This window comes from Atractosteus spatula, chromosome 3 (genome assembly GCF_055471065.1).
Source record: "Atractosteus spatula isolate fAtrSpa1 chromosome 3, fAtrSpa1.hap1, whole genome shotgun sequence".
Lineage (NCBI taxonomy): Eukaryota > Metazoa > Chordata > Actinopteri > Semionotiformes > Lepisosteidae > Atractosteus > Atractosteus spatula.
The window spans coordinates 49093487-49107088 of record NC_142708.1 but is presented as its reverse complement, the minus strand read 5'-3'; the positions used below and the strand labels follow the sequence as shown (position 1 = coordinate 49107088).

The 13602-nt window shown below is 38.1% G+C and overlaps 1 protein-coding gene across 2 annotated transcripts; it reads right to left on the bottom strand.

The window, feature by feature from the left end:
• Nucleotides 1–4965: 4965 nt before the first annotated feature.
• On the bottom strand, nucleotides 4966–12543 carry LOC148837873 (placenta-specific gene 8 protein-like). Of its 2 annotated transcripts, none has more exons than XM_088909905.1 (5): nucleotides 12483–12543; nucleotides 10913–11028; nucleotides 6542–6666; nucleotides 5715–5829; nucleotides 4966–5174 (listed from the first exon to the last, which is right to left on the bottom strand). In XM_088909905.1, the coding sequence occupies exons 2-4, from the start codon at nucleotides 11004–11006 to the stop codon at nucleotides 5725–5727; spliced, it is 324 nt and encodes a 107-aa protein (XP_088766031.1). In that variant the 5' UTR covers nucleotides 11007–11028; nucleotides 12483–12543; the 3' UTR covers nucleotides 4966–5174; nucleotides 5715–5724. The 2 variants fall into 2 exon arrangements, with proteins under 2 accessions (XP_088766031.1, XP_088766030.1); XM_088909904.1 differs by having other exon boundaries at nucleotides 12396–12486.
• Between the last annotated feature and the right edge of the window lie 1059 nt (nucleotides 12544–13602).

Here is a 13602-nt window from a genome sequence, read left to right as displayed (position 1 = left end):
GCTTAAAACAGTTTAGAACTACAGTAAGGTTAAAGTTAGCCAATGTACCATACAAAATTAGGCACTGTATCAATGCGGTTATAAGGGAACTAATATACAAAAGATTATATTAAGTATTTTTGTTTTGTGAATAGTCTTTTGTTTATGATTGCTGGTTATAATCTATGTAACATCCTAAAAAAGGCACATCTCTATGACCTTTAATCTTAATTTAAAATTGGACAAGCCATGAATGAAAGAAACAAAATAAAGCATGCATTGCATTAGCTTACATTGTTGTTAACAACTGTAGCAGATTTAAATGTTTTTAGGCCAAAAAACATTTCCATAGTGATCACTCTCCAAAACATATTGCACTTTTCAATTAATGTATTGCCTTTAATAAGCTGCAGCCTCCATTGATGCCACTAGATGGCATTGTTTTATAATTTCCTATCCCAAAATAAATTTTATTTGAAGAGATTTTCATTCATTTTAAGAACAACGGAGAAAACCATACAACACCAGAACACAGTTTTAGATTGAGGCTAAGTTTTAATCATATTGAGGCATCATGCTATGTCTTATTAAATTATTTAGCTTAAAACAAGACATATTGTTGGATTGCTCTCATACTACTTTATTAATGTACAACTCCCATATGTAGTCCTTACTGTCTCCTCCAAGGGTGTGGTTAGTCTAAGTAATTAAAAGGATCTCATGATGCGCAACATATGGTTATTATCTGATCAAAACATAAGATAGCAAGGAATTCATTCTTATTTTCAGAATAAGAATAATGCAAATAAACTATAATAATGTGGTACGGAGGACTTTCTCCCTTTCCTATAGAAAAATGTTCTGTTTTTATTTAAACATGAATAGAAATGTTAGTCTGGTTGCTTGCAGCTGCACATTTCTAATTGTAAAAGCGGGAACTCATGTGTAGGTTGTAAAATAATAAATGGCATCCCATTGCCCCCATTCTGAAGTGCTTTATACAGTGTTGTAAACCAGAGGAGAGTATTTTTACTACTCCTATAAACACATCCAAATTACTTTGCTCTGTAGGATCTGCAGTATGGTGCCAGTAACATATTTCAAGGATTTTGCACTATTTAAATGTGAACTCGTTTACACTTTTTAAAAATATTTTATAGAACACAAAGTACTAATTAAATGAAAGCAGTAGGTGAGGACTGATTTTCTTATGTTTTTGAAAGAGTATTTTCTGTAGTAAGTGTTGAAAAGAAGCATGTGATTGACAGTTTATGGCCATACAATTAGAACATTTGTTCAACAAGAAACACCTGGCATTCCAAACAACTTCCAGACACCCTCAGAACTGATTTAGTTTCCACCATGTTCCCTCGCGATATTTGCGAGTGATGTCCTGTTATTTTGACTGTTGCTCTTGATGTTTTAACTTTGCAGGCTAGCTCTGTTTTCCTTCACCATAAAATACTCTGAACGAAACATACAGCCTGCAAGGCTGATCTGATGAACAGAATCACTGTCTTGCCTGGTGAACTGGTTTTTATTTTAAATTTTCCAAAAAAGAAATGAAACTTAACAGAATTCTGTTCTTCATTTAAGCTGTATTTCCTTTTCCTTTTGTCTGTTTTGCTGTTGTACTTAAGTAGAAGTGCAAATTTGGGGATGTGGGGGATGTAGTGGAGGGGGCATGTATCACTATCGATATGGGATCAAAAATGGAGATTTCCCCCACAAACATAGGCAAACAAATGATGTTTGGATGTCCCCTGTCACAATATAAATGAATTTGTTTTTAGAAACCAAATTGTGAGTCCGGGGGAGTTCCCTACAAATACAGAAATGTGTGTGAGAGAGGAAAAGGCAGGGAGCTCAGGGATTCATGTAAGCAACATTCTGGTGCAATTTATACACAGACATTGTAAGGACAGCTTTTCTTCTATGAAAGCTTGGTTATTCAGTGCCTTATATTCATTCTCATAGAATATGATGAAACTGTTTGCTCCCCTTAAATACAGTATACAGTCCTCACAGATGGGGGAGATCATGGGTACCAAGATCTTGTTTCATATCATATCACTCTGCCAAGAGCTTGACTCCAGACTGGGCGAATTGTCCTGCTCTCTCTTTTCACTCCTTATTGTGTATGTCATAGTTTCCCCAGTATCAATATGGGAGTTATTTCTATTCTATCGTTTGGCTTATTTAGATCAAAACCACAGCTTAGGTCCAGCCAAAAAGAGAAAAATCATCTGCTGCAGCCTCGATTGCAAACGTCTGGGAACTGCCCTTGAGGACTTCTGCCCTAGTTTGAGCTTTTTGCCCTCGATGTCAGTGATACTTTGACTTCAAAGTCACCTACCCAGTCTTGTGGACCACTTTTCCATGGCTGGGAAACCCCACTGTGATCTTGATGGCATTGCACATCCTCTCCAGGACACAGAGGTTAAACCCTTAACCTCTTGAGAGAGTTGACGTCCGCAACGCCCTCTCCATTGAACACATGGACTACAAGCACAAAGATACTGAGGACTCACTTCCAGATACTTGAGTGCCCCGAATGAAGGCACCACTCCCTAGACAGCTGATAACCAGGACCTTTGTCAACAGAGGTTTACAGAGTTTTAATCAGAGGGGGGTGACATCACTCCTGTAAGTCATTCAGTACACCCAGCCCAGTTACACATAACTCTCCATTGCTCAAGAGAGACTGGAAAAATGTGAAAGTCCACTGTGGTAACCAGCAGGTGGCCACAGACATTCAGAACCTCACAGCTCACTGAAACTCTCAAGCCCGGTCACCGGCATCAAAGCACTCTGCACCCCAATACCTCCACGACTGCGCAGAATCTTACCACTGGCCAGCCTGCCCAGGGAGAGGTGCTGTTTCAGAGCTGGGAAATTCGGGACTCCTGTCAAAACCTGCTTAGATTATCATTGCAACAAATCAATTTTACTCTGGAGCTTTGAGTTTGTCAGGTTTGAGTATGTGCTTGATCTCCCCCTGACCCCTGAGTTTGTAGTGATCCAGTATTTTGGGGGGATGGGTGAAGATATTACCCTTCCAGTGCTTATACTAGCTGCTTGGAAGGCATGTATTTCCCCCCATACATACATATCAGAGGTGGTTGCCAAGGTGCAATCCATGGCCTAAAAGACTAGGTTTCTGCTAGCAATCACACCCACTTACTAAGGGAGTAATTGTAGTAATGCCCTCCCTCCAAATGGTCCCACACTTATAAGGGTTACCAGCCTTTCTACCAAAGACATCTATATCTCAGTCATTAACCAGACCAGACTCGTGGTTCTATATCAGTCCCTACACTGTTCTGCCTGGTCCATACTTTAGAAAACCACAAATGACATTCAGCACCACTCTGCTCTTGTGATTTCCTGTTTGTCTTACCTGCTGGTAAACAGGACACATTCCACAGGAGCCCTGGCCTTTAGTGGGCATCTGGATGGCAGCCACAAGCTCTTCTAGATCCATGTCCACTAAAATCTACAATTAGAATCTCGCTCTTAATAGAACACAGAAAACCGCTACCTCCTAAACGTTTCCCCCAGCTCATCATGAATGCAGCTGGTTGTCTGATCATGAATGCTTGGGTATTTTATCCACATCGCTGATGACTGCGTTCCCTATTGAACAGGAGCGATGGATTATCTTCAGAACCTCGAAACCACTGAAAAATGAATGCCCTTTGACAAAAATAACACAGAACAGCTCTGACAGTACTTTCCAAATTTAAATAAAAAGGGTAGAAGTATAACCTTTGGGATGACCTGGCTTTCTGGACTAATCTGGTACAATGTATCAGCATGTCAGTGCCAAGCAAAACACTTCTATATTGTTGACGCAAGCTATTAACAGAACCAAAGTTGTCAAGACAACACATTGTTTTTATTGTCTTGTGTGTGGACAATTGCCTTCTAATCAGGCATAACCTGAGGGTGTGGAAGGGATTTCAATTTATTTTCTCAGCTGCCATTACTGTCTTGCCCTTAACAGTTGTGTAACAGTGTGAGGTAATAGCTGAAGTGCCATGGTACATCATAGTACCAGGGTTTAATAAAGGAAGTAAAAATGTTTTATAGCCTGTACAAGATAGGAACCCCTCATGAAATGTGACTCAAAAGGACTTTAACACATGAAGCAAGAGTTAATGACTAATGGCTAACATATCTGCTATAACTGAAATACCATAAATCATCAGTCACAGGAAGACTTCAGGTCTCAGGTAACTCTTGTCCTGCGAATCACTATTTTAAAAATATCTATCATGTCTCTCTAGTTAATCAGATGAAACTACAGAGAGAGATCTGTGGGACTGCACTCAATTCTATAAAATAAAAAAATACAAGCAAGTGAAACACAATACCTGAATGTTGCTGCTTTAGATGAATCCAAAAGTCGTGTTTTATTAAAATAAAAAATATTTTGAGCCTGAAGCACTGGAGTGAAAGAGTGAAAATTAAGAAATGTAATAATTTGTGTTTGCTTAGCTTCCCCCACAAGTGGAAGAACTAATATATGTCTTTGGCAGTAGAATAAGGCAGAATTGAATTTAGTTGACACTGTCACCTCAATGAAAAGTTCTGACACCAGTCTTGAAAAAACAACAAACAGCTTCAGTAGGAAAGGAGCTGAATGAAATCTCATTGCCAGAGGGTTCAGATTTTGTGGTTAATAAAAAGCTGTGTAACCTCAAGTGAATGAGTTAATGGATGATTTTGTAGTCAATAGGAGTGGGTGAATGCATGAAATCTCATTGCTTGAGGTCTCAGATTTTGTGCTCAGTGATAATCAGTTGTCCACCTTTGTTGCGATGATGCAAATTAAAACAGTTGCAGAGTTAACAATAAGTCAGGCCATGGTACATTTTAAAGAATATGGTCAGCTTTTTCTGGATGTATGGGAAATTGATCAAGGTTTTTAAAGTGTTTTTTTAATTCCAGAGAAACAGTCAAATCAACAAACATATAACGTAGCCATTTTGAACGTTTTATTCATTTTCAAATGGTTTTCAAAACAGTTTCAAACGTATTGACACAAGATAAATCAGCACATTCACACAAAATGTCACATTGGGTTTGCAAATGTAGTGTGTTTTTTGGATTTTAAAGAAATATCAGATGTAGTATATCATCAGGTTGCTCATTCTGTGCACTGCTGGTCTCCTTTTGTGCTCCTGCTGCACCTGAAAGACATTATTTTATTAATAATTATTTTAATAATGTACGTACTGTGCGAACGTGAGGTTATCCACAGCAATACCACTCCCTGTGTTATCTTTACTAATCAGCAGGTCTCTTCTGATCAAAAAGAAAGGGGGGGTTATGACCTGAATTATTTCATTTTGTGCTAATGGCAAGGACTAGGATATGGATAGTAGACAATGCATTTGTGAGAATTTTATTGATTTTGTTTTGAAATGAATTTTACACATTGCTGGCTTTATTGCCTTTTATCTTCTCCCCCCCCCCCCAGAAAAGATGTTCGCTCTATGTCAAAGCACATAGGAAATATCATTTTATTACACCTAGTTCTCAGTGACTCTAATAACCTGCTATTTTAATCCCATTCTGTTTATTTAGGTTGCCACACTCCTGGTTCCTGGTTCCACAGGAACCCAGTGTTGCTTGTGCTTGAACAGAACAATTTAGCACACACTAACACTTCTTTAGTGAGAAAGGGTTGGGGGGCGCAGAGGTTGGATAAAAGGAATTTTAAAAAGTACCTCTTAGATATCAGAAAGTGCCTTCTTCCTTTCTTTTGTCAATATCCCTCTTTAGCTGACAGACGGAACACACGAAGCAGAACTGATAGTAAAGGAAATCCGAACACAAGGATCCCTGCAGACCAAGAGTAAAACCATGATAAGAACTTTAGAAATAAAAAAGTCTAGCACGTTATCCAGCATTGTACAGTAATTTCATTTAGTTTTGTCCACTGAATTCCCTTGTTTGACATGCACTGTAACCATTCTCCATCCATTTTCTAACCACTTCATCTAATTCAGAGTCGCGGGGGGAACTGAAATTTATCCCAGCAAGCAACGGGAGCAAGGCGGGATACATCTTAGGTGGGACAGCAGTCCATCGTAGGGCACGCACAGACACGCATAGTGTAGATTCACACCAGTTCTCTAAGAGGCCAATTCTTCCAGTATGTTTCTGAATTGTGGGAAGAAACCTGAGCACCTAGAGGACCCCTTCATTGTAACCATCACTTCGTTATCATAACGTTCTTTGTCCTGATTAAGGGCACAGTACAGTCGTCTCCATAATAAAATCGCACTCTAAATCTAAATCTTTACAATTTCCAGTTCCTCTTACCACACTTCGAATGCTTTGTGAAGCCCTATACTACCCGTTCCTGCAAGGAGTCTGATTGTTCTTGCATGCATCTCTTAAATGAAAGAAAAACACTTTTAATATTCAAAGACTCCAGACATGAAAATGGTACAGTATGTAATCTTTAAATGCTGCCATAAAAATGTCAGGTCGTCCATCTCAGTGTGCTCTGTGGTGCGAGGAAGCTTCTGTGTGCTGTTTCTATAATCACCTTGATGTTGTACTTGGTCCTGTAGACACTCCTCATGGGCATTGTTAGACCACAGAGGCAGCACTCATCCATGTCACGGGCAATGGTGCAGCCCAGGCAGGGGAAACAGAAGAAGCCGTAGCAACCTGGCAGGACAATAAACAGCACAGTCTATCACAACAGCTTTCAATGAACAGCAATGACATGGCCACAATCGCTTTCAAGTAGAGCAAGTGTTTCCTTCACATGAAACAGAGTTTGTAACGAAAGTTTGGGAGGGATGACAACAACCAAGTTCAATCGGGCTCGGCTGTCGTTAATTACAGGAGTAATCACTCCCAATGTCATTTCCTCTCCTAAAACACTAAAAATACTGTACGTAAAGCACTTCTCTCCCTCACATGCATCTTTTGCATCCCGCCTCCAACCCAGCTCCACCTCTGCAGCTGCCCCTTGGCCACCCTGCAAGGGGGTCCCAGCCTCCTCATCCTCTGGCCAGTAGTTCAGCGCTCAGCCAAATTTTCACTCCATAAGCCATTCCTGACACTTTATTCTCGGGTGTTGTTATTCTTAGTGAAAGGGAAGTCGTTGGTAATTGGAGATCATGTGGCCGATGTGCTGGGATGATCGTCTCGAACTAGTAATTCTGCTGCCTGCCCCTGTTTTTTGGTCATTTTTGTAACTCTCCCTGGCTTTTCTGGTTATCGTTGTGTTGGGTTATCCATCCGAGATAATGGGGCCATGGTCAACTGGCTGCCCAACCCCTTTGGGCATGCTAACATTATATAAGTAACAAAAAAGGAAATAAAAGAATGAGGGTATTAATCCAACCATCCGTCATGTCTTCTGTATGTCAGCTATTTTGGACCTGAGGATGGAGGAGTAAAACCACCTTGTTAAAAAAAAAAGAATTGGTGGCTGTGAGCTCAATGATTGCTTCAAGAGGAGCAGACATAAATACTCAGATGACAGCTACTCAGCAATCCTACATGGTCTCAAATTAGCAAAGGGAATTAACCCCCCACATTGAAGGTGGAAGAATTGGAAGACTGTCCATGATGTCTGAATAGTCTGTATAGTCTGTAGCAATGAAGTCTGTATAGTAGGTACTTTCAGAGGTGATTCAGAAGTGAATGCAAATGATAGAATCCTTGCAAAAAAATCAAAATTTCTTAGTGATTTTGCAAACCCAGCATTACATATAACATATTATAATATAATATATTAAACCCAGGATTAAATATAAAGAGGGTGAACATAGTTGGTGTAGACTGATCTTCTGGGGATCAAGTCAAGCATCTAGTGTTTGTTAGGCCTGGTGTTTTCGTATCAGATCACACTGGATTGCATAAGACAATTCTTTTTTTCAAGGGTACTAATATTTTTGCAGCATAGCTTTGTTGTGGCTGCATGGGCCAGGGTATCAGCTTGTCTGAAATACTCGTTCCATTATCCTGCATCTCTTTGCCTCGAGAAGTGGCTCCTTTTCTCAGATTTAAACGCACTTCCATGTAGTTTTCAATTGTGCTTCTTTGCTTTGTGTTTCACTGTTCTAACTGTTCAATTCTCACAATTTTAAAGTTAGCATCTTGGAGATATATAGTCTACTAATCCATACAGTACGTCAATTTTCTAACTGCTTTATCCAATACAGGGACACGGGAAAGTCTCTTCATAAAGGCTACAATTCGAAATTACATTCTCCTTTTTGTCTCTGAATGTCAGGTGACAAGCAGGCCATAGACAATATTAAGCATGTGAAATGAATCCTGTAGTTTTGCCTGTTTTGTAGCCTCACCATCTTTTCTTTCACACATTGACACATGCTCCCCACACTTCACTGCTCAGTTACAAGAAAACTAATCAAGAAATGGCTAAGAGAAAAAGAGTTGTACAAAATGGGACAGTCAACGGTTCTACAGCAGAAGTGAGAGGAATAGAAAGATTTCACAATTTTTGGTCTGCGGTCTAATCCTTTGAAGTTGTCGAGAATTCACGTGCATTGATTAAAATCAAAGAATCCATTGTCTCTATGCCCTCAACATGCCCTAACCATGGCAAATGTTTCATTTTTTTCTTCTGAATGTGTGTAAACTAAATTGTCCTTTTAATAGCGATAGATGTTAAGATCTGTTAAAAAGGAAAAAAAAGGAAAAAAAACATAGCTGCTGCCATGATGCAGGAGTTTCATCTGAAACAACAAGATGCTTGTAGATTTGTGAACAAGACTAGATGTTTAAAATCTCCTGGCTAATTATTGACAACAGCTTGGTGTGATTCTGGAAGAATATGTGAGCTGTCATGAATCATATACTTGAAAGATTGATATCAAAGGTGACAAATAGGTATTGAGAAATTGTGTGTGTGATCTCGGCATATCAGATATATGACATCAAGTATATGACATGAACTTTACTCGTCATTTACTCGTTAGTTGAATACTTGTTTTTTTTAAATACTTTAAAAATCTTGGCTTAAGAACTGGCTGAATTCTTACCTCCTAGATTTTTACCTCTTATTTTGTTTTTCTGCAGCACACAATGCTGAAATATCACCTATGTCATTATCAAATTGCGATTCCACTTTCTGCCGTTTTGTACTGACTAATACATATTCACATACCAATATCACAAAATTTCAAGTTCAATGGGAGGAGTTTCTTGTTTTTAATGATGGGTCATTAGAGAATCTCCACATTCTATGGAATGCAGTCACAAGCTTCATTAAAGATTATCCTACTGTGTTTGTTCACAACAGTATGCATCTAATTTCCCTGAAATGACCCAATTGGAAACCAACTTCCAAAGGCATGGAAAGGACCTGGAGGGTGAGATCATCTTCACACCCAGTACATAATCTGCTGGACATCAGGGACAGAACAATAGGTACTGTATAGCTTCCTCTATCTAGGTTTCTCTGTTAGAGGCTTCATTCAAACCCTTGACAACTATTAATATTTGGAGCAGAGATTTGAGTGTTAGCCCAGTGGAAAGTTCCTGGGACAATATTAATTCAAGTACTCCTCCTCCATAAACATAATCCTTGTATGCTGGTCCCTAATCCATAATGCACACTTTGTCCATGGGGCACCATTCTACACATGTTTTGGGAATGTCCACATTTGATTAGGTTTTAGAAACAGGTTCTCTTCTTGGTCCACTATTTTTAACAATGCTATTCCTCGCTCTACTGAAGTACTAAATGATAACTCAGATCGTAGCCTCTTGGCCTCTGCGTTTAAAAAAAAAAATGTCAGTGCTGCTTCGGAAAGCTCTGCATTCAATCCCCTGATCTCATCAAATCCTTTCCTGTCTGGATATCATCTTCATGGAGCTCATATTGCCATGTTCCTTGGGAAAAGGGTGAGGTTTAGGAGGTTGGCAGTGCTGCAGTTGGCATGTTCAATTCCTTATTGCAGTCTTACTGATTCCATACAATACCTCTACTAGAACTATCCGATTCTTACTTAGAAACGGGTGTATAGGGGGTGGAGAAATGGAATATTGTTGGCCTGTAATGTTTTCTCTTTTTTTGTTCCCGCTTTGGAAAAAATCAAAACGAAGAAGAACAGTACTTGTGCACAAAATACAGAATATAGAGGAAAGACAAAACTATTCAACAAAGTTCAGTACATAAAAATTCACACCTCTTTTGGAGCTGATAGTCATTAGATAAGGACAAAAAAAGGGAGAGAGGAAATGAAGAAAGAAGATACTAAAACATATCCATTGCAATAGATAAAAAACAACAGCTTTCAAAATGAAACAGGGCTAATATTTATCTTTAGAGTTATGTATATTATGATGAATATATCATATATATCATTATTTAAGGGTACAGAGGTGTTATACTATACTAAACCCTTGTTTATTTTACTAGGCTGTTGCACTGCTACTAGTTTTTGATTCATTCAGTCCTTTGGGCTCAATTATGCATTTCAAGAATGCATAATAATAATATACTAAGTATAACTTTACCAAGCCTGTAGGATATTTTAAGCATCTGTGGGTTGATATTACTTCTTTGGAAGAACAAAACCATCACCTCTCATTATAGCAGTGATCAACAAAATGTGACAGTTATGTTGCCCTTGGATTTAGTAGACGTATGATGCTTCTGAATTGGATTTAGATACTGTGCATGTCATGTTATAGCACTGACCAATTCATGTGTGACTTCTTAATTACAATAGATCTTTTTGTTAATTTTGTATACAAGTGCTTAATAGTCAATAACCCACAGAAAAATAGTAGTTTTAGAGTGGTGTCTCTCCTTTGCCATAGACATCTTGACTTGATTTTGACAAACTCATGGAAGTAATTTAAGTAGAGTGTGGGGTGACAAAAAGATTGCATGCTTTTCTGTTTCAGTAGTCATGGTATTTGTACTTACAGGTACCACAGTCGTCACAGAAGTCGCAAATTCCAGTCTTCCATTCTGAAGGCATAGCACTGCCTCTAAACTGTGGCTGAGTAACGACTGCCATTTTCTGCCGCTTTTGCCAGACCCTGAGAACAAAAGTCACACAATACTGTTCCCTTGTCCCTTTGTGCACATAAAAGCGAAACATGCCTGCTTGAAAGGATAAAACTGTAAGATAAAAATTGTAACAAATGTCTGAATTTTATTTAACAGAAGTATATATTTAACCTTACCCCATGCCATAGTTCACTCTCTTTTAGAGTAGATTTTAACTCATCTGAGATGTGAAAAAAAGGTTAGGGAGTTCTTTTGTTGAAAACAGGCTGGATAAGTAGCCTTTTCGGTTATGTAACAGTCATAGTCAAGGATGTCTTAATGTATCCTGCCTTTATAATTCTCATAACAGATGAGAGTGGGCGCATATTTCTGGAAACCTAAATGTCATGTTTTCATCTTTTTTATACTACAGTAATTTAGTTTGACCTTTTATGTATGGAAGACTTGAGACACAGAGTTACAAGAAGACTGGAAGAATCTTATATAACACAGCCAGATTTTTAGTAAATAAAATGAAGACATTTTAAAAGCATAATTCAATTTGGGTTTGGAGAACATCGTGAAATTAGATTCTTGTAAGTATCTGCTTCATAACATAGAACTCATTATTTTCTCATTTTTCTTGAACTGGTACTAACAAATGAATGATCCTAGTGAAATAGTTGGCTTAGAACTTCATTTGGTAAAACAAATGCAATATGTGGCCAATTTATTAGTTCTCTTATGAACGTCGTATGCACAGTTGTTGATGCGTGTTGAGTTTTAGTCTCTATTATATGCTAAACCTACATCTCTTAGTAAGTGAAATACCAGTTATTCATAGTGCTCAAACTCTTTCAGTAGTTTCAGTTTAACACTCTTAGTGCAGCAATGTTTGCTAATGATGTTAATTTGAATTCCAGAATAACACAGCTTACAACTGCATATCTTATTTAAACCGTTATTAAAATTCCAGGAACTCTAATGCCACTTTCAAAGGATATGCACCAGTCCATAATTCCTTAAAAACTAAGATTTCCAAAGATTTAAGATTTTGTTTAAAGAAGTGGTGACAAATGATAATGCATGTTCTTCCTATTCATTGTGAAATATTCTCTGATAAAACATTAATGTGTGTTTCTGTTGTTGGATTCAGGTGTGTTCACTTTATTCTGTGAAGGAACACCTCCTGTGCTACATACACCCATAACTCACACTGCACGACTAAATATTTTCATGCTTTATGAAGAATTGAAAAAAATTAGAAATAGAAAATAATTTTCTCTAATAACATGTAATACAGAAAATGATGAAGAACATATCTGGTCCCGTGACCAGATATAGAAACAAGAAATTCAAATAAACTACAAATATAGCTAATAACATTACTTGAAATGCATAATTTTAGTTCACTTACCTGAAGCTCCAGTACAAGTGTTTCTTTTAGAGCTACAGTTTACAAGTAATTTGCATAGGAAGAAAACTAAGAACACTAGAAACCTACCTTTAGATTTACTGTGTTCAAATAAACAGCAGAAGAAATAAAGAGGTCCTTATTGTGATTGTCTAGTTAATGGTTAACTTTGATTAGTTCTCTTAACCTGTAGTGATTACCTTGGTATATTTTATTGTTGAAATGTGCTGGTACATGGAGAGAGAGGTTTTGCAAGTTTTATTATTGGAGATATTACTATTTACAGACACAGGCAGAGGTACTAGTAAATGATTAAGCTTGTTCTGATAAGCACACAAAAGCACCAAATACACTTTTTTTCAGATGTTGGACAGCAACTACAACAAAGTACAACACACAGCAGAGTTGAAAGAAAAGAAAAAAGCAGAGGAAGAAACTGAATAGGAGAAGCACACTTTTTGTAGCACTACCCGTGGCCCTGGCATGAAAAGCTACTGCAACTGCAACTGCAGTCAGATGAAATTGGTCAACATACATAAGACAAGGATGCCATGTAGCTTTTGAACTTTTCTCTGGAACCCCTAAGACTGTCTTTAATTTTTCCATTATAATTGTAAAAAGTTGTTTTCAACCAGCGAAATCCGGTGTCTTGCCAGCAGGGTGGCAAAGGCTATTTCTGTTAGAGTGCTTTGGGCGGGTAAAACTCAGAAAATTGTAGGTATCGGACACAATGGGTGTTTCCAAAACTGCAAAGTTTAGATGGACAACCAAACCAGCTTGTCACAGGCTCAGTCACAGACAGGGTTCACATCGTATTAGCTACTCAGGTTTCTGACAGATGTATCCATATACAGTTTTGAATTGTATGAACCACATGAAGGGATTATTCTAACAGCCAATCTACTATCAGAGGCCACTTAACCCCTCTAACTCTTGTAGATAGCTGTGCAGGATGTGTATTATTTGATTATTGAATTATTGGTGAAGGGGTTATAGGTGCACTTTGTCAAAAGGGATATATTATTTGATTAATGGGATTCATATTTTTCTAGAAATGACTTAGTTTTAGGGATGGTTGGGTTTAAGGAAGTAGTTTGAGGAGGGATTTTTCTTCAGTCTTTCTGCCATACCTCTTCAATAAAGCATCCTGATCCATAAGAGGTTCATTAGCTTAGCTGTGTCATCAGACATTGGAGCTTCTAGTGTGGTT

Excerpts from the sequence above, each read along its gene's own strand:
- LOC148837873 (XM_088909905.1), bottom strand. The coding sequence starts at position 11,006 with ATGGCAGTCGTTACTCAGCCACAGTTTAGAGGCAGTGCTATGCCTTCA. Across the intron at positions 6,667-10,912 it reads CTGTGACGACTGTGGTACCT|GTTGCTACGGCTTCTTCTGT; the intron begins GTAAGTACAAAT and ends TTGTCCTGCCAG. Across the intron at positions 5,830-6,541 it reads GGACCAAGTACAACATCAAG|GGATCCTTGTGTTCGGATTT; the intron begins GTGATTATAGAA and ends CTTGGTCTGCAG.